The 27,947-nt window shown below is 40.9% G+C and overlaps 1 protein-coding gene across 2 annotated transcripts in view; it reads left to right on the top strand.

The window, feature by feature from the left end:
- Positions 1-27,947, top strand: part of RASGRF2 (Ras protein specific guanine nucleotide releasing factor 2) — a gene marked incomplete at its 5' end in the record, with an annotated part of 256,694 nt that overhangs the window by 111,759 nt on the left and 116,988 nt on the right. For both annotated transcript variants that reach the window (XM_080803329.1, XM_080803328.1), the window contains 8 exons: positions 2,844-2,923; positions 3,309-3,502; positions 9,028-9,137; positions 9,885-10,003; positions 16,177-16,337; positions 17,273-17,339; positions 17,858-17,994; positions 26,488-26,570. In XM_080803329.1, coding sequence (XP_080659455.1) covers positions 2,844-2,923; positions 3,309-3,502; positions 9,028-9,137; positions 9,885-10,003; positions 16,177-16,337; positions 17,273-17,339; positions 17,858-17,994; positions 26,488-26,570 — 951 coding nt within the window. The remainder of the gene's footprint in view (positions 1-2,843; positions 2,924-3,308; positions 3,503-9,027; positions 9,138-9,884; positions 10,004-16,176; positions 16,338-17,272; positions 17,340-17,857; positions 17,995-26,487; positions 26,571-27,947) is intronic.

Genomic DNA, 27,947 nt, shown 5'->3' with positions numbered 1-27,947 from the left:
TAACATACTGAAGACGTATGTTTTTAAAGCAGAGGCTTGCTTATAGGGTGTTGTCATTGCTGTTATTTAACTGGATTCCTTGCCTTGCCTTTGAGTGGGAGGTAAAGGCTTCCAGTTACGGCAGGTCATTTTTTTTTTAATTTCTTTTTTTTTTTTTTTTTAAGATTTTTAAACTTTATTTATGAGCGAGAGAGAGTGAGCAAATGGGGGGAGACAAAGGGTGAAGGACAAGCAGACTGCAAGTACAGAGCCTGAAGAGGGGCTTAATCTCATGACCCTGAGATCATGACCTGAGTTGAAACCCAAGAGTCAGTTGAAACCAACTGATTCACTCTGATGCCCCGATATTTTTGAATTTCAACAAAGTTTATACTTAAAAAACAACAACAACAACAACAGCAAAACCTCCCTATCTACATGCAGGATTGTTTCATCTGTTTTCTAATCACCCAGGTATCAAAATATGAAAGTAGTTATATCAGTTATACATTTTCAATGTAGGAAGGTAAAGCCTCTCTGTGAGTGGAGGGAGTTCACTGCTTACAGAAGTCTTTCGAAGAGCTGGAGGAGTCACGTCAGGGAGCTGTCCCTGGAGCTTTGAGTTCAAGGGCACAGCACCGTAGACATGCTTCAGTGGTTAGCGAAGTACAGCCACCACCATTGCCACCATATCTGCCTCTCAGGTCCAGGAAGCTGTTGCCTAGAAACGACAGTGAAGCTGGGTGCTGGAATGGCTTCTAAAACACACACATCTCCATGACTGATTTTCAGCAACAGGAAGGTCTCCTCTGCTCCTGCTTTCCGTGCCTTACCAACTACATCTGTTCAGTGCACATGGTGGAACGGAACCTCCATCCAGAACCACCTTTACAAGGGAGGCTGGGGAGCGTAGCTTTAGCTCTCCATCCTGTTCACCTAGAAGGAGGTTGGAATGGAGGTTAAAAGGCTAATAGACCCAGCAATTGCACTACTGGGTATTTACCCCAAAGATACAGATGCAGCGAAAAGAAGGGCCATAGGTACCCCAGTGTTCATAGCAGTACCCACAATTGCCAAACTGTGGAAAGAGCCAAGATGCCCTTCAACAGACGAATGGATAAAGAAGATATGGCCCCAGTACACAATGGAGTATTATGCCTCCATCAGAAAGGATGAATACCCAACTTTTGTATCAACATGGATGGGACTGGAGGGACTATGCTGAGTGAAATAAGTCAAGCAGAGAGAGTCAATTATTGTATAGTTTTCACTTATTTGTGAAACATAAGGAATAGCATGGAGGACATTAGAAGGATAAAATGAAAGGGGAGAAATCGGAGTGGGAGACAAACCGTGAGAGACTATGGACTCCAGGAAATAAATGGAGGGTTTTAGAAGGGAGAGGGGTTGGCGGTAGGATGAGCATGGTGATGGATTGCATGGAGCACTAGGTGTTACATGCAAACGACAAATCAAGGAACCTACCTCAGAAACTAATGATGTACTGTATGGTGACTAACATACACAATTAAAAAAAAAAAAACCTAATTATCCAATACCCACCAAACTGTTTTGGTTGAAATCCTTGAATAGCAAACACCACTTAGTTAACATTTCTATAAAACAAAAATAAATTATTATCTTCAACCAGTAGTTTTTTTGTTTCAGGGACCATTTGGAAAAAGTTAAGGATTTCCCACTGATGTTTATGTAGTGGAATTTGACTTCAGCAAACCAGAGAGTCTCACTTACATGAATGAGTCTGTATTCGATTCTGTGGATGTGCTAGTTCAGAAAAGGCTTTAGAGGTTCACGCCAGTGGGTTAATTGTAATGAGGAGAAAGCAAAAGATGCTTTGGTAACTACTCTTCTTGAACCTTTAAGAAATTTGGATCTCTATGCATTGTTCATATTTTAGTATCTCCATGTAGGCTTTGTCCTTTTCAGAGGATTCTTTCATGTTTCCTTCTGGGAGTCTGAGGAGTGGTTAACAGTAGAGTTCTGCCAAACCTTTGCTATGGATTTTTTCCCCTGTCTCCTGTCAAAACTTATTTTAGTGAAAGAGAGACTTCTTTCCCTGAGTTAGGATCTAGAATCAAATCTAAAAAGAAAAGGATCACAGCTAATTTTTTGATTATCCATTGAAGTGCTACATTCTAACAGTAGAAAGATGTTTCTGTTATAAGTTGGTAAAGAGAGTTATATGACAATTATTTGGTACTTACTGTCTTCCAGTATTTGAAGCTTACCTCAGAATTTTCCTTCAATTTTTAAGATTGTCTGAAGGGGGGACTTCTGGATGGCTCATTTGGTTAAGCACCTGCCTTTGGCTCGAGTCATGATTCCAGGGTCCTGGAATCCAACCCAGCATCGGGCTCCCTGCTCAGCGGGGAGCCTGCTTCTCTCTCTGCCTCTGCCTGCTGCTCCCCCTGCTTGTGCTCCCTCTCTAACAAATAAATAAATAAAATCTTAAAAAAAAAATTGTCTGAAAGGCACATTGCTTTTTGAGGGCTAGTGCAGTCCATGTTATTATTTGGTCTACAGTCTGGAGGCCCTGGGAGACATGCATATCATGTATTTATTAAGGCGTTAAAAACTCATGGGGCGCCTGGGTGGCTCAGTGGGTTAAAGCCTCTGCCTTCAGCTCAGGTCATGATCCCAGGGTCCTGGGATCGAGCCCCACATTGGGCTCACTGCTCCTCTGGGAGCCCACTTCCCCCCCCTTTGCCTGCCTCTGCCTACATGTGATCTCTGTCAAATAAATAAATAAAATCTTTAAAAAAAATACTCAGTGGGCTTCTTTAACAAAATAGACACTTTACAATGACCGGATTATATTATTTTCCCACTTTTTTTTTTTATAGTGAAACGATCATGTTCCTTCATGAAATATTTCACCAAGGGTTGAAGGCAAGGATAGCAAACTGGCCTACTCTAATTTTAGGTAAGTTCATGCTTTAAAGATAAAAGATTTTCTCTTAATATGGCAACAATTAAAGTAAAATCGCTTCAACATCATTCAGCCTATGCTGTCTGAATTTCCCTGTTGACCTGTGAGCTTCCTTGCGTACCGGGCTTGTTTCAGTGCCCCCTCCAGCCCTTTTCCCTGGCCTGTCATGGCGCCTGTGGGGCTAGAGTGGTGCTTGGCTCCTGGGGGCACTCTACCAGGTCGGTCATTCACGCGTCTGAACTGGGGACCCTGTGCACATGTGACCCTGGGGCTGGGAGCCGCTCTCGGCCAGTCCATGGAGTGAACAGAGTCCCTTCTCATCCCTTCAATAATTTACCGAGCACAAAGAAAAACTGCTATGTTCACTTCTCTTTTCCAGCCGATCTGTTTGATATTTTGCTCCCCATGTTGAACATTTATCAAGAATTTGTGCGTAACCACCAGTACAGTCTCCAAGTCCTTGCCAATTGCAAACAAAACAGAGATTTTGACAAACTCTTAAAACAGTATGAAGCCAACCCTGCCTGTGAGGGGAGGATGCTGGAAACGTTCCTGACCTATCCAATGTTTCAGGTACGTCATCTGGGACGCATTTTATAAGTCACTGACGGCAGTCTGGTTGGTGCTGATACCTCGGGTGACCAGAGCAAGGTGTGCAAGGGTGCCTGCCCTGTGGGAAATTAGGGCCCAAGTGCATCATCTGTCATCTTGAGCATGACACCGAGATAAACAAATACAGGCCACACATTTTCTCTGTGTAGTACAGGGAGGAAAAGCAGGCTTTTTTTTTTTTTTTTTTTAAACCAGGCATTTTCGAAGCAATTAAATCAGGCAGCATTTTTTGCAAAGTGGCACAGTTTTCTCTTTACAGAAAGATTCCACACAGACTTCTTCCATGGAGGCTCCTCCTCCAGCATGTTTAAAAATATTACCGGGTTTACAGAAATAGGACGCTGTGCAAAACTTTCAGTATCTGCTGGTTGCGTAAAAGATGCCTGCGGGGTGGAGGGCTGTGGGGAGAGTCTTTGTTTTCCCCCCAGCCTCTCCGCCCTGTTCCAGTGGCTGTTGAAGCTCATCGCGAGCTGGTCTGGAGCTCTGCGGAGCTAAAGGAGGAAGTGCTGGGTCATGGGCTGTGGACACGCAGCATCTGGAGGCACTGGCTGGACTGGGGGACTCTTGGCCCCTAGTTGGGTTGCTGCACAGAGGCTGGGGCTCGTCGCGCCCCGAGGGCTTAGGCACACTTATGTTCTTGCCTGTGTCTAGGGCTTTCCCACTAAGAGCCCTTGAGTGAGGACCGCAGAGGCTAAAATGTGGATTGAAGCTCCTGCTCTTTTGAAAAGTGTCGATTCTGTTCTTTTGGACAGGCATTGAGTGTTCTCGTTGTGGAATTTATGGGGCTTCTGGCCAGGTCCCCAGACTGTCATGTGGTAAACCGATTCTCTCAATCATGTGTCAGGGCTTCTGCGGACAGCTTCTCCCCCGCTGAACAGGCATCGCTGACCCTGGTGGATCGTCTTGGAGCCTTAGGAAGAAATGTTGCTCTGGTTCATGGTTGATGGTCCTAGAGTTTGTCTGTCCTGCTTGAAATCTTGGCAGTCACCACAGAGGTTTAGTAAGATTTTTAAAAACCTAAAGGATGCATCTGAAACAACTTAAATAGAGTGAAACTGTATAATGTTATTGTGTTCTTTCATGGGACGGAGTTGTTTGAACTCTTTGCCCCTCTGAGGAAATATTTTGCAAGGAAAATTTCAACACAAAAAAACAAGTTGGTTTTTTTTTTAACCTTATAAAAATTGTAATTTAAGCTTTTACTTATAGTGATACAAACTTTATATGGTGCAATGTTCTAAGATTCTGTTTGAGTCGTTGGCAGTTACCTTTATGATTACCCAAAATTGTATCTTTTTGGCAACTTCATCTCAGGTGAATATTCAAAGGGAGAGTTGTGAAAGTCACATGGAACATTCAGGGAGGTACCTGGCTCCCTTTCTGACAGCCCATTTATATCTTCCCGAACCCTATTTAATTTCCCCTCGGTGTCATTCTCTCAGTGTTTTAAAATGCCACAACTGCACTTGCACGTTAGGAGAGGTGACCAAACATAGTAGACTGTAGGTCCTTGGAAAGCCCTTCAGATCCTCTTGCAAAGGCTGAGATACTCTCCTACCACCCGCCCTCCTTTGCCCTGGAGTATAAGCCCAGTAAGAATAGCTTGGCATTTTCATTGATTCCAAGGAATTCCCATAATGCAGGAAAGGACCATTGCACTGAGAATCTTCAGGAGACTTGGATGTCGTGCTCACTCTTCAGTTGTACCATGGAGAAAAATAATTGAACCAATCTAAATCTTGGTTTCTTACTCTTAAAATTGAGGCACCTGAGCTCTAGTCATCTCCCATCTGACTCTGTGATCCTAGGGGGACTATATTGGTTCTGGAAGTTTGGGTAATGTGGCACTGCAAGGAGCCTGGTGTTTGTCCAGGAATCCTTACCCCAACAATGCGGTGGCCCCAAACCCTAGAATTTAGCTGAAGGGTCAGATATTGAGATTCTCCGGCTTCTTCCAGATCAAAGGCACTGGTTATGAGAGCCATTGTTCTGGGAGAAACCTCAAACTTGAATTTAGCCAGAGTCTGTCCAAACTGCAAGAAATGTACAAATTGAAAGAACATGGAATTGTGCTGTTTATTTATTTGCTTCCCTATAACTATTTTGAACAGAGCAAGAGGGAAAACCATCAGAATTTGCTCCTAAAAGCCTCATTCTTCTTGGATGTCTCTTTTCTGTCTTGTTGGCTTGGTGTCTCTTCTTCCTGCCTTCTCCGTAGGAGTGACCCTATGGGACACTTGGGGGAAAATTGCCCTTTCTAGAAGCTTGAAGGTTTTCTCTCACTAGATTCAATCTTTCCTTCTTGTTCCTTTTGGGTTCTTTCACAAATGAGTCATGGAAGCGTTGGCTCCCTCAGAGGGTCTAACTGTTGCTACTTCCCCCGACGTGCCTGTGCCATGCTACATCGCCATCTCCACCTTGCTCTAGTGGAGGCTAGAGGCTGAGGCACTACGCTTCTTTTGGTGTAAGGCAGCAGTGGAGGAGCCTGACCCACCAAGGGCCCTCTGGCCAGACTTCTTGAGTCTAGACATGGTGGCAGAGATTGGTTGGGCACAAGGGAGAGCCAATTGGCAGCCTTTAGCCTGTGTATGTATAGAAGAGAAAAGTGTGGGGCGCCTGGGTGGCTCAGTCGTTAAGCATCTGCCTTTGGCTCAGGTCATGATCCCAGGGTTCTGGGATCGAGCCCTGCCTCTGGCTCCCTGCTCTGTGGGAAGCCTGCTTCTCCCTCTCCCACTCCCTGTGCTTGTGTTCCCTCTCTTGTAGTCTCTCTCTCTCTCTCTGCCAAATAAATAAATAAAATCTTCAAAAAAAAAAAAAAAAGAAGAAGAAGAAGAGGAAAGTGTGATTTCTGGCCTCTCTGTCAAGTCCATTGCTGCTGTTAATGTCCTATGTTGGGCTATAGAAGCATGGAGGAATTGTAGAATTTGGATGATAGTTCCGTTTGTCCTCAATTGAACTATCAGACCATTAAGTCCAAGTGTTGCCAAGAAAAAAATTTGTTATGGAAAATAATGTAGTCACTAATATAATTTTTAATTAGCAAAGACAGTCGCTTGATGGGTACTGTTTAAATTGGCTTCAGCTTCTCATAAGCCCATTGGGAAGCCGATCATGCAGTCTGCCCCGGACGAGGACGGTGCTGTGAGATGTTCTCCAGAAAGTAGCCACTTGCAGGTCTGGCCACCTAGTCCCTGTCATTGGAGAGCAAGCTTATTAATGTCTACAAAGTGACAAGTATTGTTCCATAACTGAAAGGAGAATCAAGATTCGTTTGGAGTGCACTTACTGTGATTCTTGGTTTCTGGTGGGGAACGGATTTCTAATCGGCTCTTGAATATACACATGAGCTCTGTGAAGAGTCATCCACTTCTCTGCAGAACATCCTTGCCCGGCTTTTTAGCAGCTTCAGGCTTGTTTGTTCCTCCACCAGAAAGGAGAAAGGGCCAGTCTCTGAATTTCAAATCCATCTACTTGAATCTTAGCCAAGGAGCTCTCTAAAATAGATTTAATTAATGGGGGAAGATCATGAAGCTATTGACTAAACTTAGTTTTGTGGGTTTTCAGTGCCTGCATTGTAAGTGTCAGGCTCTCCCACTCCTGCCTTCTTTGTTATGAAAAATGTAGTGCATTAGCTGTTGATTGCTTGGATTTTCTTGGAGGACTGCTGACTTAGAAGCAAACTGGTATCCATCATGGCGTTGTGCAGAAGAGATATGTGAAAGTCTGCGTATCCCAGGGGCCTTTACCCGGGAAGGTTTTATGGAATGGAGAGACAGAAAGGGTCCTCCCCACGCTGTACAGGGGGAGGGATCTCCCTCCTCTACGGAGTCCATCTGCGCTTCCAAAACCTTGATGTGATGACATCCCCTAGGATGCAGTCCCAGAGTATCAGGGCAGATCCATGTCTGTGCTGATGGCACTGCCCTTTGTGCTCATGCATAAATATGAGCCTTCAGCAGACAGTACTGAGTAACCCAGCAAAGCCCACCACCTGCACGAGAGCAAAAGCAGACCTGTGGATTGAGCTGCCAACACCTCAGGACAGGATGGAAGGTGCTAGCCACAGCACCCTGGGAGGCTGTGTTACTTTCTTCATTCTCAGAAGTCCTTTCCAGGGCCCACCCAGTGAGACACCAGGCCCCACAGAAGAGAGCCAATGGGCTTGTGCACCAGTTAGAGCCACGATGATGGCTGGCTCTGGCATTGACTGAGACCACCTTGGGCAAGTTACCAGACACAAAGCTTCACAATTTGTTTCCACCTTTTCTCTATAAAATGGGGAAATAACCCTTAAGTTGCTGTGAAGGTTTGGGTTGCCCCCCCAACCTCGAGCTCTGATCTGACCCATAGTGGGCGGTGTTATGGTACCTGCTGTTCAAGCATGTTGTTATTTTTTTTTTTAAGATTTTATTTATTTATTTATTTATTTATTTATTTATTTATTTGACAGAGAGAGAGGGATCACAAATAGGCAGAGAGGCAGGCAGAGAGAGAGGGGGAAGCAGGCTCCCTGACGAGCAGAGAGCCTAATGCGGGGCTCGATCTCAGGACCCTGAGATCATGACCTGAGCCGAAGGCAGAGGCTTCACCCACAGAACCACCCAGGTGCCCCAAGCATGTTGTTATTAAAATTAACCCCACTGCCCCAGTTTTCTATGAAATTTTAGTCTGTAAGCCAGTAGAAAATGAATATGTAGGATCGCTAAAATTTGTGTTACATCTCTACTGAGTTCTGTTAAAACCTTCATAGGGCTGGTAGAGTTTCTGCTTTTGACAGAATTCAGATAGTTTATCCAGAAACAAAAGTATAAGTAAATAATGTAATTAAACCATATTTTTACTGCTAGAAGGATGAGTTAAGGTAAAGTAGGATGAGAATGTGATAAAGGTGAATATATCTTCTCTCAAGTTTTTATTCTTCAAGAGAACATTGCAGTAGGATTGTGAATTTAAAAACAAAAATTATGGGGTTGCCTGGATGGCTCAATTGGTTAAGCATCTGACTTTGGTTTAGGTTGGGATTGAGCCCCATGTAGGGCTCCCTGCTCAGCAGGGAGTCTGCTTGTCCCTCTCTCTCTCTCTCTCTCTCTGTCTGTCCCTCCTCCCACTCATGCTCTCTCTCTCTCTCTCCAGTAAAAAAAAAAATCATGAACAAGTATATCTAAAATAAAGCTCATGTGACTTGATAAGCAGTGCATGTTTCCCTGTGAACCAATTTTCAAATCTTACAATTAAGAAATATATGATTATATTAAAAAAAACCTGAAGAAACAAGTGTTTCTTTGGAACATAATGTTTTGTCACTCTTCTCTAGTGTTCTTGATGAATGCGTGTGTGTGTATATGTGTGTGAAGTTTGAAGCATAGTTCGTTTCAAAACTGTAGAAGTAGAGATGCGCTTCTCAGACATGTTGATGGCCCAGGAGAGAATGTCCCAGGGCTGCTCATCCTGACCTCTTGCTCATGCTGGCCCTTATTTGCGTTTAGATCCCTAGGTATATCATCACACTTCATGAACTCCTCGCTCATACACCCCACGAGCACGTGGAAAGGAAAAGTCTGGAGTTTGCTAAATCAAAACTAGAGGAACTGTCCAGGTATGTGGAGAACGTATGATAAAGGCTTGTTTCAAGACAGCAGCACGCTAGTCTCTGTGGAAATCTATATATATATATGTCCAGGGAACAAGAAGCAAGACACAGTCCAGCTTCTCAGATTCACCTGAATGTGAAATGCTAGCCTTTCAGATGGTGCTGAGTCAGTATACACATTAATTTTATTTATAGCATGTGGGTTTATGTAATTGAGATAATAGGTGTATTTGGATTTAAGTTCGAAAATGTTAACATTTCTCTTTGCATAATAGGAAAATGATTTTTAGTTGTGTCCTTGTGTTCATATTTGGCAAGAAGCTAGAGAGTGTGTATTTTGGATTTTTTATGACTTTTCACTGTTTCAGTGGATTATTTACATCTGTGTTCCTTTAACTTATATGGAATAAATAGTATAGAGTTCTCTAATTTGCTCCACCTCTAAGAAATGACATTATAGTTTCAATGAAGGGAGGTGTTCATAAAATAATAGGTTGCTTTCCTGTTGCATTTATAAGCAGCATCCCCAGGGTCCTCATTGGTCGCTGGCCCACTTATCATTTAGAACCATAATGTACATTGGCTTTGGTCTGAGTCGTGGCCACTTGAAGCCTTAGAGGTCTGCTCTCCCCACAGCCCCAGTCACACTGATCCAAGTTCAAAACTGAGCTTCCCAGGTAGCGCTCTTTGTGTACCGGCTCAGGCTATAGAAAATCTCTCTCCCTGTGATCTGTCCGTGCTGTGTCTTGACAGGATAATGCACGATGAAGTGAGCGACACTGAAAACATAAGGAAGAACCTTGCCATAGAAAGAATGATCGTAGAGGGCTGTGATATTTTGCTGGACACCAGCCAGACTTTCATCCGCCAAGGTAAGTCCTTGTTCAGTGGGCCCATGGTCTTGGCGATGTCTCTGACTGTCACATTATCACCGGCAGATCCCGGAAGGCACTTTGGAGCAGGCTTAACGTAGCTGTGCGATTGATGCTGTCCATGCAGGACAGCCCCATGGCCTTGACCGAGGCTGTGGTTGAGGCCCACCTTTGTGCTGTTTCTTTTCAGGGGCCATGAAAAACAGCAACACAATAATAGTAAAGCACGAGTGGGACAGTAAATTACATTCTGACTGGACTCTCCTCCTCAGTGGACCAGACATTCTCTACAGCTCCAAGGAGGACAGCTCGGTCTGGCCGATGAGAGTGGCAGTGCCGGGTGGCGACGATATGCAGGCCAAGGCCCAAGAGAAACTTGCGTTACTCAAAGCCCTCTCACATAGCGGTGGGGACAAGGTCCGAAGTGAACACAGCTGTCTCTTGTTCCCCTTCTTCATCAGCACTTCTGGATCAGCCCCACATGATATGATTTGATCCCCTTGGCAACTCTAGTTGCCCAAGGAAATGTCTCTTGACCCCTGCCAGGCTTGGGTGATGGTGAATGTGTCTTGTCTGTGGGATGGGTGCTTTGCCAACATCACTTAGTATACAAAGCTTCTGAAATGTTGACACAGTGGAGAAGCAGCAGCCTCGCAGCGCATCTCCCTTCAGGGCCCGGAACCTCATCCTAAGTCCCTTTTCGTTGCTCAGGTGTTCGGAGGGAAGGGAGCATGCCCCATGGAGTTGGTTTGTGACGCTATGTTGTGCACATTTATAACTTCGAACTTGGTGGCATATACCTTTAGAACTAGGATTAACCTTTAATGTGGTTTCTGTTCCTAATGTGCCAGTATCGCTTGAAGATATTTGCATTTCCATTGCCTACCAAAATGTGCTGCTTAGCGTTTTTTTTTTTTTACCTCATCAAACAAGACATTGTTTGAGCTGCAAACATACATTTTTTGCACAGAATACTTGAAAAAATGTAACGCGTGCTGTTCTATTTTCCATGATTTATTTACAGAGAGGGAAATGACATATGTTAACGTTTGGAAGTATATTTTAAGAAATGATAACTTTTCTCATTTTTGACTTTTGATAGTGATTTTTCTTTAAATCTGGTGGAATATAATGCTAAAAAATACCAGGCCTTCCTAATCCCCTCTGTTCCTCCGCACAGAGTGTGTCCACACATGGCTTCCTGCCTTCCTGGCCCTTGCCTGGCTCTGTGCCTTCCCGTGCGCTATCCCCAGCCTGGGGATGGGGACTGCCCTTATCCATCCCTTCTGTGCCTATCAAAGTTTGGCTTGTCCTTCCAGGCTCAGGTCAGACTCCTCTAGGGAGCCTTTTACAATTTTCTTCTAATCTTACTCTCCCCTTCCCTCCAGTTAGAATGAATTTACCTTCCTCCTCGTTTTGAGGCCCCTCCCTCCTCACGCATGGGTTTCATCCTCTTGTTTATTACAGGTACACGTTGGCACGCTTGTCACTCCCGGCCATTGTAACTCTGGAGGGCTGTGTTTATGAATTCTCTCCTGCCTTATATGCTGCTTTCCATTATAAATACCTGGAAGACGGGCATTGGAGTAAATTGAATTGCTTGTTGAATTGCAGTTTTGGTTGTTAGATGTCTTGTTTTGTATTTTTCTTGTATTTGGAGTTCGTGAAAAAAATACTAATTGACTAGAGCTTTATAATACGTGAGACTGCAAACAAATATGTTTCTGTAACTAGTATTTTATTTCTGAAAGGTCTTTTGATTGAAAAGTAGTATTATGCATAAATATTTATTTCTACAAACTTAGACTGCTCTTGTCTAAGTTCAAAAAAAGACATCTCTATGAAAAATGCTGGAAGGCCGAGTATATTGAATAAGTCATTTTTTTTCAATGCACCTGGAGGAAAAGCACTCACGAGCTGCCTCTCCCTTTGATTCCTGTCCAGATGTTATTGGTTGCCTGTTTGTGCCCCATGTTTAAAGCACTTCTGTCAGCTATTAATATATCTAATGTTATTATTGTATTGATGTTGATATAATGATTTGTCTTTACAGTATTTTTCTGTATTTGGCTGGTTAGTGTGTTTAGGAATTATTCAATAAAGTTGGTTTTAAAAAACCAAACCTGAATCTGAACGTAGAAAGGAATCCAATTATACATAATTTGGGAAGTTTACATTGTTTTGCTTTGGTTATTCCTGTTATCACTTCTCCTAAATACCCTTAACAGACTTTAAGAAACCCAGTGAGGTGGGTTTCTTATCCTTTTAAACTTTGAAGGATTCTATTTTTTTTTTTTAAAGGGACTACAACTTAGCTCTAATTATCCACTGGTATTTGTGTTATATACTTTTAGGGATGGTATGAGGTACTTTTCAGTGTGTGTGTGTGGGGGGGGGGTGCGTGCACAAATCTATGTGTAGGTTAGATCTTAAATGAATTCTTGTTCTGAAGACTAGAAAAAAGAGGCCATCCAGGTCATCCAAAAGGCCTCCTTGGGATAGAGGCATCAGCTAATCTCAACTGTCTATCTGTGGGAATTTACTGATTGAAATAACAGAAGCTCTGTTGTAAATTGTTTTCTAATTATTAAACAGTTGATGAGCAGGATGGAAAGGACTATATTGTATTGTGGTCAGATAATGTCATTTATTTTCTAAAATCTACTCAAAGTTTGTTGAACTAAAGTGTGAGAGTCCGAAGCAATAATAGGGAGGCAGTATAGCCATGTCACTGGAGGTTAAATCCTGCCTCCTCTATTTCCATGCTGTAGGATACTGGGCAATTTACTTAACCTTCCTTTGCCTCAGTTTGCTCTCCTTACATTGGAGTTAAAAGTACCCAGCTTTTGGGGTTGTGGTGAGGATTATATGAATTAATGGGCCTTCCAAGAGCATCTATCTAGACTAGTGCCTGTGAGACTATGACATAAATTTAAAAACCAAGATCTAACTTTTGGAATAAGTTCCTGTTTTTCAATAACATAAAATATATATGAATATTCAGTAGACAATAAGGCGCTCTAAATTGACATTTTGCACTAAACCCATTATGCATAGTCAATGTCTTGTGGAAATGTGAATCAGGATCCTTAAGTGAAGGGGACAAAATTCAGAGCTAAATGTTTTGAGAATGAGACCTGGACCTCTGTGGTATCTTAATCATTCCCAGACTGGAAATTATGTCCTTTCAGTATAGCAGTGTTCTTTGGAATTGTAATATGGGTTCTGGAAATAATTGTACCTTCTTAAATACCTAACCAAATAACCTGGAAATGGCTCTTCATTGCTTCTCAGTACTGAGTAGAATGAGGAATAAGGTCATTACCCAGTCTTGAATGCCACTCTTTTGGAATTAGTGATTGAATTAACAGAAGCTTTGTTGTAAATTGCCCCAGTTATTAGGTTGACCAAGGATAGAGATGCAAGAAACTGTGTTGCAGCAATGGCCTGTTATTGAGGAATTACTAATTTAATACTAAATATTCCTTTAATTTGTATTAACTAGAGAGGAATCTCCAAGTCTTATAGTTGTGTTGAAACACCAGGTCAAACTTAAAATGAAATGTGAAAAAAAAAAAGCCACCCAACGTGTTTTTTCCCTTATGATTATTTTATAAACCAAATAATGGTGTTGAAATTGCTCACTTTTAATACTGATGTTTAGACTTCTGTATATACCTAATGAACATAGCGAGATGAACAGTTACAGATCAAGCAGATTAGCGTATCATTACCAAGGAAACATTTATTTATTTTTTTACCTGAAAGGTGAAAATCACAGTATTACTAATATATGAGCTAACAGTGTATTCTGTAATTTCTGTTTTACAGAACCATTAAATGCTAGAAGCGCTTAACTGCACACGGTATTAAGTCTTAATGAACTTGGTTTTAACCTTTCTGAAAATGACTCCTACACCTGTTTATCCACCAGGATATTTGTCTTAAAGGTCCAGTCTTTCACTCTGCCCTAAATGATCTCACCACTACCCATGGCAAAACTAGAATGTACTGTCTTCTCCCCTCCGATCCCTTTCCAAGGATCAGCTTTAATGTTGCTGAATCCGCCACTGTCTCCTGGTGGTGCCACTCCTCTGGTGTGATCTTAAGAGAGCTGCTTAGACCCTCGGGCCTCAGTTTCCCCTTCTTTGAATGAGGGACAAACCAGGTCCTCTGAAAGAGCTCGCCTGGCTTTCATTCCAGCTCCTGAGCCCCATGAGTACAATCCTTCTGCTATTACTCACTCATTTACTTCTCTAGGCATTCTGTCTTCTGCTCTGCCCCCACCCTTTACTCTTGAAATTTAATTACTTGCTGCCTGCGCTCTCTGACAGCTTCCCCCCACTTGCCTCACCTCCTCCTTTCCCTTTCCTCTTGCCCATTCCCTTCAATGGAATCAAGCCTTCTCCTTGCTCAGTCCCACGCCCTCCCCCAGGACTCCTTCTGTGCTATTCTTTGCCCCACCCCCCAATAGCTGCCTACTTTGTCTCTGTCAGGCAGCCCCACCTAAGCACTCACCTGAATAGACGGAATCTGCTCCTGGAGGCTTGGGTCCCCCCACCACCTCTTCACCCTCCCCCAACTCCCCCCAACTCCTTTAGATCTCTGTTAAGAAGTAGGTGATATTTGAAATACTCATATGCTAATGTGAACATTTTGTGACCCACAGTCATAGTTTTACCATTTAACACATACGAACCTTTTTAGTGGGGTTTTCACCACTTATGGAAGTAATCTGTGCTCATTAAAAAAAAATCAAGAAGTGCAGAAAATGTATGAGGCAGAAATGAGGTTGCCTGCAGTCTTGTTTTTTAGTGCTGACTCCTGTTAATAGTAAAGGATTGGATATGCATTTAATGGTTCTTATGAGACTGATATGTGCCTTTGTAAGGCTGCATTTAGGGTAGGTGGTATATTGAACAAATCGTAGAAATATTGCTGACTCAAGGTAGTTCAGAAGTCAAGGTATTTACAAGAATCTTTCCTAGTACTTTTTGGTTTGATATCTAACTTAGATTGGAATTTTATTTTGTGGGGAGAAGAGGTCATTATTAGGGTGAAATTATATAGTATCTGTACAGCTTCTCACATTGAATGGAAGACAGGTTTGCTCACAGGAATGCTCTGGTACAGACTTTATGACTCTAAAGTTTCCATAGATTCCACAAAGAATTTTTCTCACACTTTATTTATTTATTAATATTTTATTTGAGAGAGATAAAGAGCACACATGAGAGCCCGAGGGGGGAGGAGCAAAGAGAGAGAGAGAACCCAAGCAGTCCCCACACCTAACACAGAGCTTGTGCGGGGCTTGATCCCACAACTAAGGTCACGGCCCGAGCTGAAATTAAAGTCAGACACCGAGCCAACTGAGCCACCCAGCCGCCCCATCACACATAATTTAAATATAACCTGAAACAGCTGCCCTTTAAAAATTAACTAAATTGTATTGAATTATATAATCTGTGTATCCTTATGATATACATGCATTGTAAATTTTATTTTTTAAATACAAGGTAAACTGTACTAATATGCTCCTTGTCTACCTTCCTGACCTCAGGAAGAATAAATTCTATTTTCTTTTTATTATGTTGTTATTATTATCATGTGTAATTATACAGTATTATCTTATACTTTTTTTTTTAAGATTTTATTAATTCATTTGACAGATCACAAGTAGGCAGAGAGGCAGGTGGGCGGGGGGGGGGGGAAGCAGTCTCCTTGCTGAGTGGAGAGCCCGATGTGGGGCTCGATCCCAGGACCCTGAGATCATGACCTGAGCTGAAGGCAAAGGCTTAACCCCCTGAGCCACGCAGTCACCCCTGTATCTTATTCTTAAGTAATTAAGTGCACTGAGATCAGATCACCAAGGGACAGATGGCAGAAGTGCCTTGTTTGAATTCCAGTTTGGCTTTCTTTCAAACTTATTTTAAAGCTTATAGATGAACAATCAAGTCTGAGGTGTTTTACAAAAGTCGTAGGGATTACTTGGACCCTTAAAACCCGGTTCCTTGTCTCTTCCCCTCTGAGGGTAGTGGGGGTTTACTTCCAGTGGTGTGTCGAATAAGTCCTTGGTATCTTGGGAAACAGGCCCTAGAGTGTGTTGCATCAAGAACAGCTCTCACTTGACAGAATTGTAATTGCTGTGTATTCTTCACTTTTGTGATCACCAGGTTCTCTTATTCAAGTACCTTCTGTTGAGAGGGGGAAACTTAGTAAAGTTCGCCTGGGTTCATTGTCTTTGAAAAAGGAAGGAGAAAGACAGTGCTTCTTATTTACAAAACACTTTTTAATTTGTACGAGAAGCTCAGGAGGAAAGCTCCATCTGCTGAAGGTACGGGTTTACGTGACTATTCCACTTCATGTCCATGCACTTGAGAGGCGCAGAGGTTAATTTAATTATGGCTTCCCCATGCCTGGTATCCTAAAACCCACGTTGTCACAGGTGCATAGTGAGACACTGTGCAGTTGCTAAGCTTGACATGCACTTTGTTGTCAATTTTATCCAAAATTATAGAAATTTAAGTGTGTATTTTCTTAAAGAAGTACAATTAAAGTCATCACCTGGAAAGAACGATTACTATTGAGCTACAAAAATCCTGTTAAATCACCACAGTGTACTGATCTAATATTTGCTAACTGCTATTTTATCTTGCTTTATCAGCAAACCACGACCCATAGCCCGCTGCCTGTTAATAAAGTTTTATTGTCACACAGCCATGTTCCGGTGTTTACATATTGTCTGGCAGCTCCCACGCTTTTTAAAATGGCAGATTTGAGTAGCTGCAGTAGAGATCATATGGTTTGCAAAGCCTAAAAGATTTACTGTCTGGCTCCTTATGGGGAAAGTTTGCCGATCTGTACCTTCTGTTAGTAGTGCCTGACTTCTTACCCGGCGCCATGATGATGGCTTTCCACCGTGTGCAGCACTTCGTGGTGGGTGGGCACTTCCTGGTGGGTGGGCACTTCCTGGTGGGTGGGCACTCTCAGGGTGCCAACTGGTCTCCCACAGACCGAATTGCTCAATTTATAAAACACTGGCAGTGAGAGTGGGTTGAGGGAGAAGAATCATGAAGTTCAGTGAGTGTCATTACTTTTACACAACCAAATTTAGTTTTGGAATCTATGAAAAGTTATTTCTGGTGCAGTACAGGGTACAGAACTGTTGTGGTTTCTTCTGTGGCAGTTTGAATCAAAGGTTTATAAATCTGAGCTTCCCAACGTATGCAGGACTGTCAGCCTCTTAATGAAAAATTGGTTTGTTTCCAGACAGGTGGGGTTCTCTCTCTCATAGAATGTACGTTGATTGAGGAGCCCGATACGAGTGATGATGACTGTAAGTCACATTCTTTCTCTTAGAATTATGGTAGAATAACAACGTCTTGTAGCAAAGAAGGGCTGTTAAGGAGACAGGGAAGATGTTGAGAATATGCTCCCTGAAGTCATTTCTATATGAAGAGTTCTGTTGAATCATTTAACCTGTGAACTTTGTAAAACCATCTTTGGGAGTTCATATTTTACTGAATTTGTCTCATTTTTCACTGGCAGACAGAGAAGAAAGGAATTGAACTAGAGAGAGTTGGAATTCTATATATTATGGAAATTTTTTAAAAAAGGAAAGAAAACAGGAAATGAGTAGTTCCAGGGATCCTAGTCCTGAGGAACGGGCTGACCTCAGCTTCCTTATCTACTTCTGAGTTAGTAAGGGGTTCCCCTTGCCTGAGAAGTACTATGTTACTGAAATGAGATTCTGGATTTGAACACACATCGATCCTCTTACTAGAACTCTGTGAAAGTGGCTATCACCCGTATTTTTGTATTCACATCTAATTGTTTGCTTTGCATGTGTTGAAGCCAAAGGTTCTGGGCAAGTATTTGGACATCTGGATTTTAAAATAGTAGTGGAGCCTCCTGATTCTGCCCCTTTCACTGTAGTCTTGTTAGCACCTTCACGCCAGGAGAAAGCTGCCTGGATGAGCGACATAAGTCAGGTAAGCAAGTGGCATTTGCTGCAAGTTGTGTTGTTTTTAATTTCACCACATAAATTTGGGGGGGGGGGATTTTTAGTTATTTTGTTTTTATTAAAAAACTTACTTCTGGTTGCTGTGGTCACTGCCATCACCCCTGTGTATCTTGTTAGCTGGGACCATTTGTTATTGTTGTTTGTTTTTCTTTGTAAGGTTGAAATTTTCCTGAAATGTGGCACTTGCTTGTTAATTCCTGGGCATTTTTGTGCAGGCTGTAAGTGTAATCAGTTGTGTTAAAATTGCCCTATTAGTAATAAATTCTCCAGTGACACCCCCCCCGCCATAAGATCATCTTTGGCTTACTTGTTCCTGAGGCAGGGAAATGGTGAGAGATACAAAAACAGCTAATTTGTGAGAAGTCACAAATTAAAGAATCATATCAAAGAAGAGAGACTGTCTGTAGTAGGAAACCTGAAAATGAGCGTTCCTGTATTTTATATGGAAAGAAAGTGGGAAATAGATTTGTTTACTTTTCCTTGATCAACAATGCCCAGTGAAGGAATTGCTGCCTGTATTCAGAAATTGGAAATATGTCAAAACTAGTTGTGATTGGGCTTAGTTGTTCCTAAATTGAAGCTCCACATTAATTTTTACTCCATTAGCCAATATAGGAGAAAAATGTTCATGTAAGGCAAATGTTAAAAGAAGACTTGGTCGTTATTTTCTGTTATTAACTCAAGGAAGATAGGGGCAAATGGATAAACCCTATACTGTAGATTCAAATGCCTTCTTTTTTCCTGAAGAGCTCATAGTCATTTATATACAAAACTTAGGTAAAAATGTGAATTTCTTCTGAGTGACTGAAAACTGAGGAACAATAGACAATGGAGGGCAAAATAATATTTTTATATGTCAAAAGAAATTTTATAGACTTAATCTCATTTGATCCTGACAGTAGTATTCTGAAGGTAAAGAGAAGTATCAGCCCATTTCACAGGTGAGGAACCTGAGGTTTGGAAGGGTAAGTGTCCAAAGTTATACAACTGCTTTGAGTCAGGAGTCAAACCTAATCCAGGTCTTCTATTAGCAATCTAAACATCCTCTACAGGAGCGCTGGATTTTTGCTTATAAACCCCCAGGACTCCTCTGATGGTGAATAAATAGCTTGAAGAGAAGGCGCCTCTTTTCTGGTCAAAAAAAGTATGAAAATGTGGGATCTTCTGTCTTTGCATAATTATATCCATGTGTTGATTTATTAATCCTTTCATTAGCTCTGTGCTGTATGACTTAATACTTTAGTCTCTGTTTGTAATAAATCTCTTCCCTTATGAAACTCTGCATCAGTCACTGGTTCTATGAATGTATGTTGAGCAATCAGCATGCAGTGCCAGGTATCATGCGGGTATCGGGGATACAGCGATGATTCCTGGTCCCAAAGAGCTAGGCAGACCAGTAGGAAAGAAAGGCCGGTGGACAACTTAATGCAGCAAAATTTGGCAGGTGTGAAGCCAAGATAAGTAGAAAGGATGGCGAGAAAAGGAGGAGGCAAAGGTGTTTTTCTAGCTGCTTCTAGCTTCTACCTCGTTGCATAACTGGGGCTCCTAAGATACAGAATTGATAAAAGCTCCAAACCTTCATTAGCATGCCTGGAGAGGCATTTTTATGAAGGAAGGACCCTTGGGTGCATGGATGATCCCATAACTTTTTTTAAAGAAAGGGTACATAAGCATATGTACCCGTAAGCCGTAAGCATCCAAGAGGGTCTCCCCACTTAGGCTCCATCCTGAGGCAAAGGTATACAACTTCTTCATATTTTTACCTGAGTCTCTCTGGCTAATGTGTTAAATTCTTCTAGACTGTATCTACAAGTGAACTGGAGAATAAGGCTAACAGAAAGTTATTTTTGAGTGACAATGATATGAGTGATAATTCATGAAATTACTATGTTTGATAGAACCTTGATGTTGCGTGGCTTTAACATATATTATTTCATTCATTCAACAAATATATTTATGCAGTGATAATATATGCCAGGCACTGCTTAGACACCTGTGATACATCATGAACAAAAGAGGTAACAACAACAAATTCTCTGACCTTTTGACCTTACATTCTAGCCAGAGGAATTTTGAAAATAAACAATAAATGTAATAAGTAAGTACCTACTGTTTTAGGCTAGAAGAGGATAGGACAGGGTAGGAAAGATGGCGCTACTGGGGGTAGGTGTGGGTCAGTACACTTTTTAAAGATTTTATCTATTTACTTGAGAGAGAGTGAGAGAGCATGAGAGGGGAGAACCAGACTCCCTGCTGAGCACAGAACCCGATGTAGGGCTCGATCCCGGGACCCCGAAACCATGACCTGAGCTGAAGGCAGTCGCTTAACCAACTGAGCCACCCAGGTGCCCCCAGTACACTTTTTTAAAACAGTGGTCCCCTCAGGCTGTAGGAGACCTCTAAACAGACACCGTAGCAGGTGATGGAAATACCATGTAGATATGTGATGAAGTGAAAGTCATTTCAGAGAAAGGGAAGAGCCATTGTGAAGACTCTGAAGTAGGAAGACACTGTCTATTTTGAGGAATAGCATGATGTCAGTGTGGTTGAAGTGGATGGTTTGAGAGGGAGAATAGGAAGAGAGGAAGTCAGGGAGGTAACAGAGGTCCAGCGTGGGTGTGGGGGGAGTGCCCTGGTACAAGCTTTAGCTTATACTCTGAGTCAGATGAAAAGCTCTTAAAGGGTTTGACAAAGGAATTTCATGATCTGATGTAAGTTTTAAAGGGATTGCCTTACCCGCTGTGTTGCACGTAGAATGGAAGTGGAGGGCAAGAATGGCAGCAGGGAGCTGAATGAGAAGCTGTTGGTGTAACCCAGCGAGAGTTCCTGAAGGCTCAGATCAGCGTGGCAGGAATGGAACTGGAGATGAGGGTTGTGATTCTGGACTCATTTTTAAGGGAGAGCCAACAGGGTTTTCTTATGGCTTTTACTTGGGGTGTGAGAAAAAAAAGAAGAATCAAGGATATCTTCAGAGTTTTTGTCCTGAGCCACTGAAGAACGGAGTTGTCATTAACAGAGATTTGCGGTGAATGTCAGAAGCTTACTTTAGGTAGGTTCAGTTTCAGAAGGCTGTTAAACACATTTGCATGGAGTGATGTAAGAAAGTCATTAATACTGAGTTGTTAAGTGAGCAGCAGTCCAGCATTTAGGGGAGAGCTTCAGGTGGGAGAGTCTGTGTTATTTAGGTTGTGTTTAAGGCTGTGAGAATATTGAGACCACCTAGGGAGTAAGTAGAGATAGAAATGAGAAAAGGGCCATGGACTGAGTTAGGAGTCATGGAGCAGCAAGAGGACCGAGAAGGTTCCACTAGTGTGGTAGGACAGCCCTGAGGGTATGGTGTCTTGGAAGTCAAGTGAGGAAAATGTACCAAGAAGGATGGAGCGGTCACGTGTCTACCGCTACTAAGGGCTGAGTACAGTAGTGAGTGCTCTGAGGTTCTTAGCGATTTTGCCAGTGCAGGGTTTGATTAGTGGGTTGTAGGGACAGAGTGCTCCACTGTTGACTGAGCCTAGCCTGCCACCTAGCAGCCTGCATCTCAACTGGCTTTGTTCTCTGCTGAAAGCATTTTCGTTTTATGGGGGACATTATGCGCTATACATACATTGATGGTTATTTGTCAGTCTCCCAGTATATCTGTGGACATATTCATTATTAATAAGATGAGCCCACTGAATGCTGGAAAATGTACTGTTTAATATTTTATTATGTATATGTAAAAATGTGGACATAAAAAGGAGCTAAAAATACTGTCAACATTCAGCCCACCAAATTAATATTTATCAAAGTATTTCCACAGATAACTGTGGTAGAGTTGCCTGAGGGTTTTTGCAAACTTGCAGGTTCCTGAATCTATGTTCCAGACAACCTCCCCCCACCCAGGTTTAACAAGCTCCACAGGTTACTTTAGCATAATTAAATAGGAGGAACTTTGCCCTGAAAATCAGTGGTTTCCACTTCTAAAACCTCCACAATCCTGCCATACAGAAATAATTTCGCAGTTTGCCTCCCAGTGTATATATACATCATTTTCATGTTTTACCTCATTTACATCTTCCTGTATTCCTGAGGATTCTTCATATTGGTGTCTTTGAGTGGCCACACACATGCATGTGCACACACACACACGCACACAGTATCACATTAATATACCACTTTTCCAGCTTTTCCCAAATAGTTGGATATATTCCAGGTTTTAGCGTTAGTAAGTGTTGTGGTACTAAACATTGTTATGCAGGGAGTTACTCTCCCTTTCAGTTCCCTGTTGGCATATCTTCCCTACGGGAAGTAAGGTTGGGGTAGAGGGTCTGGTAACTTCCATGACTTCATGACTCATGACTTGACAGACTGCCAAAGTGCAAGAAATCTGTGACTCATCATTTCACTACATCATCGGCAAGATATCTGTGCAACTTTTTTCTAAGTCCTGTGCCATTGTTGAGTTTTGTCGTATTTATCACATCTTCCTATCTCGTGGAAAAGTAGTGTGATTCTCTACTGATTTTAATTTACATTTCTATAATTACCAATGAGATTAATATTTTCTACCATTTCTCTTTCTTATCTGTTTATGCCAGATGGACATTGATTCATTGGAGCTATCCCTACAGACTAGGGAAATAAACATTTTCCTTCAAATCATATTATGAATATGTTCCCCATTACTTTGTCATTTTATTTTTGTCCCTCTATATTGCTAGATCTTAATTTTTTTGTGACTTGATTTGAAGCCACCTGGCTAAATTACTGCACCATGTTACACTAATCACATATGACTCTTATTTAAAATAATAAAGTGGTTTCTGAATATTGATACAATCCCAGTTTCATATAAAGAACTCAATACAAAAATTAAGACTGGTTTTGCCAGATCTCTTTCTCTGAAGCTGTAATTTTTAGAAGTAACAATTGCTTGAATGATTAATAACACCTTTAGTTACACCAGGAAGGCCATAATTAACTGTTGGCACCTCCAACAAAACGAACAAATAGCTAATGGTCTTGACCAATAATTCTTCCCTTTTCATCTATTTATAGGGAAAAATTTGAGGCTGAAGATTTGACCATTCATTTCAATATAGTGCATTCATTTACACTTGTCTTCTTGTCATACATAATGGTGTACTAAACAGATTTTTCTGTAATTATGGGTATTAACTAAAATGCAGAATTAAAATTCACCTCTGAGCTTGGTTTGGGCAGATGTGTGAAAATGCACACCTTGTATAGACAAACCTATGACACTCTCACATGCTTTCTCCCTTAAAATAGCTCCTCTGGAATCAATAGGGAATTTTTTACTTTAACATGAAAAGTAAATTAAAAGAGAAAAATTGAATCTAACCTTTCTTCCCACTACTTAGAAATGTTAGAAGTTAAAAAGGGTAGTGGTAGATCACAGTAGACAAGTGGACTTCCTTTCAACAGGTATGGCCTCAAGCAGGATCCTCAGAAGACCTTGCTGGAGGTGTCATTCTCAGCAATTGTCTAAGGGCCAGTTGCATCAAAATTACCTGGGGCTACTGTGAATATGCATGTTATTCTATTAATTCTATTCATTTCTTTTTTAAAGAAAGATTTATTTACTTATTTATTTGAGAGAGAGAGCTCGGGAGCGGGGAGGGTCAGAGGGAGAAGCAGGAGCAGGGAGCCCCGATGTGGGACTGAGTCCTGGGATTCCAGGATCATGACCTGGGCTGAAGGCAGTCGCTTAACCAACTGAGTCACCCAGGTGCCCTAATTCTATTAATTTCAAGGTTTACTATAATTCACATAAATTCGATGTATGCTTAAAGCTCTGTGACACCTTGCTTATCGTGGTCCTTCTTGAATGAGTGAGCTGCATATATTTTCCCAGGGCTCAGTCCAAAATTATTTCCCCAACATAACTTGAAGACAGGCTTATATGGTCCTGAGTATATATACCATGCCTTCCAATATAAATATATTCATACACCAATTATTATAGTGTGACTTTTATATAGAAGAGAACCCTTTCTCCAGTGCAGTATCATTGAAAGTCCCTAATGGAAGTGAGTTACAAAAAGAATACTCTTGTTGAAGTAGAGCTAGTGACCCAGAGCCCCCAAGAGTTCTGTTTGTCAACCCATGTTGTCACTGGGGCCTGTCTGAGGAGCCTCTCGGAAATAAGAATTTTTATTACGTGGCCTTTGAGCTATAGTTCTGATTGCATGTAGGTTTTGATTTCCTGAAACCTGAGCGTAAGTGAAATTTTTTTTCTGTTGAAAATAATTTTAATGTTTCATACAGTAAATCAGGAAGAGTTATGAATGAGCTATGACACTGGATAATGAGACGGTCAAAAGTAGTCACATAAATCTCTTTTGGAACTAAAATATTTCTCTCAAGTTCCAATTCTGACAGTGCAGAGGACTGAGCCGATTTAGATCCCCTCTAGTTACAAAAACAGAAATGTTTAACATATAAAATCAGGATAATAAAAATGTTTTAATACATTGGTGATATTTGCAGATTGGTGATATTTTACAGAAATCTCTAGTTGTCAGAAATACTGGAGAAACTTAAAGTTAGAGCAGAAACCTTATAAGCTGATGACCTAGAGACCTGGGAATGATTTTAGGTTGAGCATTGGTTCCAAGCCCGAGGGGTTTTAACTAAGGGGACTGAGGTAGCCTTGGGCCCCTTAAACCAATTAAGCTCCCTGTTTTAAGCCTGGATATTGGAAGGGTATCCCTTCTGCGAGATAAGAACTCAAAAAACTCTTCCCATTAGCCCCAAAAAGAAATAAGGAAGTTTGTCTTTGTCTTGGGTTCTGATTTTTTTTTTTTAAATTCTCCTTTGAAAGAAATGAATGTGTTTCTGGCTTATGGATTTGAAATTTAAATGCATAATATTCACATGGTGTGAAAAATCCAAACCAAGGAATTAACATAAAAGCAAATTTGGGGACTGTTGAAATCCCAAGACTGCTTGGTAGAATCAAACAGAAAAGTCACTCTGTTAGCAACACTTTACAATTTAGGCCTTGTGATAGTGTGTTCAAAATCAAAAATTACAAATCTTATAAGTAACTTATCTATCATGAGAGAGTCAGAAGACACAGTGAGCAGCAGAATTAATATTGTTAGAACTTCAGATAATAGGGTGACAACTTGGAAAAGACTGTAAAGTAAGAATGGTTAAAATATATTAAAGCCAGAAAGAAAGAGGGAGGAAGGACAGAAGGAAAGAAGGGAGGGAAGGAGGAAGGAAGGGAGGAAGGAAGGAAAAGGAAAAGATGATTATGTAAAAAGGACCAGGTTGACGTGTCAAAGAACCAAATAGAAAATCTAGACATAGAAACTATAATCCTAAATCATCCTAAAGCTCTTGTTTGTGTAACTATGCCATTTGCTTAAAATGTTAAAGGAAACTAAAGGAACATTGTTCATTTTCCACATTTCTCACCAAATACCATCTCTGTCACTTCCTGCGTTGGTGACTCAAGCGGCATCCTTATTGTGCTTTAGAAACATTGAAAATGAAAAGAAGGCCACTGGGGTAAAGAATCACTTGTCCTGTCTCTCTCTCCCTGTCTGTGTGAGTCCTGGCCCCATATAACACTCTTCCCCATGCCCCTCACCCTCCACCAGTCAACCTCTTCACACCACTTAATTGCAGTTATAAATCACTACACAGTATCCTAGTAACTGGAAATAAGTTTTGATTTTTAAAATGGCTTAAATCTTTTTTCATGTTCTGTTTTGTTCAAAGGGAAGTTGTGTAATTCAAAATAAATCCTTCTCTAACCCTTCTTTAATTGCAAAGGGAATTTTTAACTTGATAAGGCATAAGTAAATAAGGCAGTGGAAATTAGCAAACGTTCTTGAATTTTCCTCCTAAAAAGAAAAGAGAAAAAAGATGGACATGGTTTAATGCATTCCAGAAGCAGGAGAAATTACACAATGTATCCTCATCAAATCAACATGGCACCAACAGAAACTGCTAGAGAAACTGGAAAGTGTGGGGATGTGTTGGCAAAAAAACACCTTAGAAGCAGGCATAGAGCTTACTAGTGAGACAGAAGATGAGTTCTGTCTGAGAAAGCCATCATTTCTGCTCAGCCTGCCCCAGACCACCCTCAGGCAGAGAATGAATACAGCAGAGGCAATTACTGTCAGAAGGTATAAACCTCTCAACTGGGCAGCCACTGGCAGAGAATTGTGATGATGTGACTTTGGGGCCAGAGTCCTTAGGCAGTAAAAACCAGGAGAACAGCTCTTATATCTCTCCTCAGGTGTTTGCCAGGTGTACAGTTTGGGTATCTGGGTACTGCATCTGTTCATTAATGTATAATGTTTATGTGCTGCTGATGTGTTTGTGTGTGTGTGTACAGACAGAATGAGAAACTCAGCTTGTTTTTGTGGTTGTAGACAATTCTGAGACTCTATGATCTGCCTAGGTTTTCATGTGGGTTGAAATTGTTTGTTTTTTAATTTCACAGTGTGTGGACAATATACGGTGTAATGGTTTAATGACTATAGTATTTGAAGAGAATTCCAAAGTTACTGTGCCACATATGATTAAGTAAGTGTAATAATCCTTTCCCTTACATTTTAATCAAGTCGAATTGGTAGAGAACATAACGCCCTGCATAAAATATTGCTTCAATAGGATTCTGCTTCATTTTTGTGACTACGTTTCTTGATAGTAATGTGATAATTCATGGTATGCTATTATAAATAATAAGACTATCAAAATGGTTTTTCAGATTCATGTTTATTGATTCATAGCCTAGAAAAATGTTTTTCATACTGTTAAATATGCTTTTATTCAGGGCAAAAGCCTACTGAGATTTTCAAATTCAATATGAAAAGTTGTGACAGCCAGATATACCCAGGGTCAGAGTCTGGGTCAAAGTATGGCATATTTTTCTGGCATCTTCCCAGTAGGTATGAATTGTATTACTCAGATTTGGTTATAGAGATATATTTAGATTTCAAAGACACGTGACATGAATCAGTTGGCCTTCCCATGGTACCATCTACCATGCCTATGTGTGGATTTGCCCAAGTCTGTCATCATGCTCTCACTCTATTTTGTTAACAAAACATATCCTATAATTTAAAGTGGCCAATAGGGAAATGGTAGTTTTCAATGAGAAATTATATCATTAACTATGTGCCATTGCTCTCTGTATTAATGCTTTTGTCCCTACATACTTTTTCAGTTATAAATTCTGAAATGGTTTCAGGAGTATTTTGAGATGACCAAATTGTTCCCTGTTCTCATTTTTTTTTTTTTTTTTTGCAATTCAAATTCTAAAAATAAAATGTATTTTTGAGAGCAGTCCTGTTATATCTTTTAAAAAAAGTTACATGAAACTAAGAAAATATTTGTCTTCTATGCATTTTTAATGTGGATTTTTTTTAGATCTGAGCTGTTTGTGCTAAGGCAATAAATAACGTTAATTTTCCTCTTCTGATAGGAAATTAGTGCTCTTAGCACCATCCCAACAGTACAGCTTTTAAAACTTATTATTGTGTCAGATGAAGGCAGAGTATGTTGTACTAGTGCCGTAATTACTAGAGAAAAATATAAACTGAGAAATAATGACAGTATTTTAAATTACTGGTCAAATTTAAAAACATTTTAGGTAGAACTGTTTTAAGGCTATAGGGCGAATATTCCTTTAGCATTCAGTTTTTTTGTTTTTGACTTAGTCTAGTTTTTTTTTTAAACCACGTTAGTTAAAAATGTATGAGGTTAAGATTAAGACCAGGTATGCAGTATTCAACCAAGAGGTCCAAATTGTGACTTAATTTTTAAATTCACATCATTAGCTTAGAGTTAGTTTAATTTTCTACCATAGGATTATTATTTTAATATTTTACAAAGTAGCATACGTTACTTTTATTCATTTTTTGAAAGTAGTTTCTTGAAGGCTCGACAGCCATGAAAATC

This window comes from Martes martes (assembly GCF_963455335.1).
Source record: "Martes martes genome assembly, chromosome: 5".
NCBI classification, from domain to species: Eukaryota; Metazoa; Chordata; class Mammalia; order Carnivora; family Mustelidae; genus Martes; species Martes martes.
Note: the sequence above shows the minus strand (reverse complement) of the source record. Positions and strands in the feature narration are given on the sequence as shown.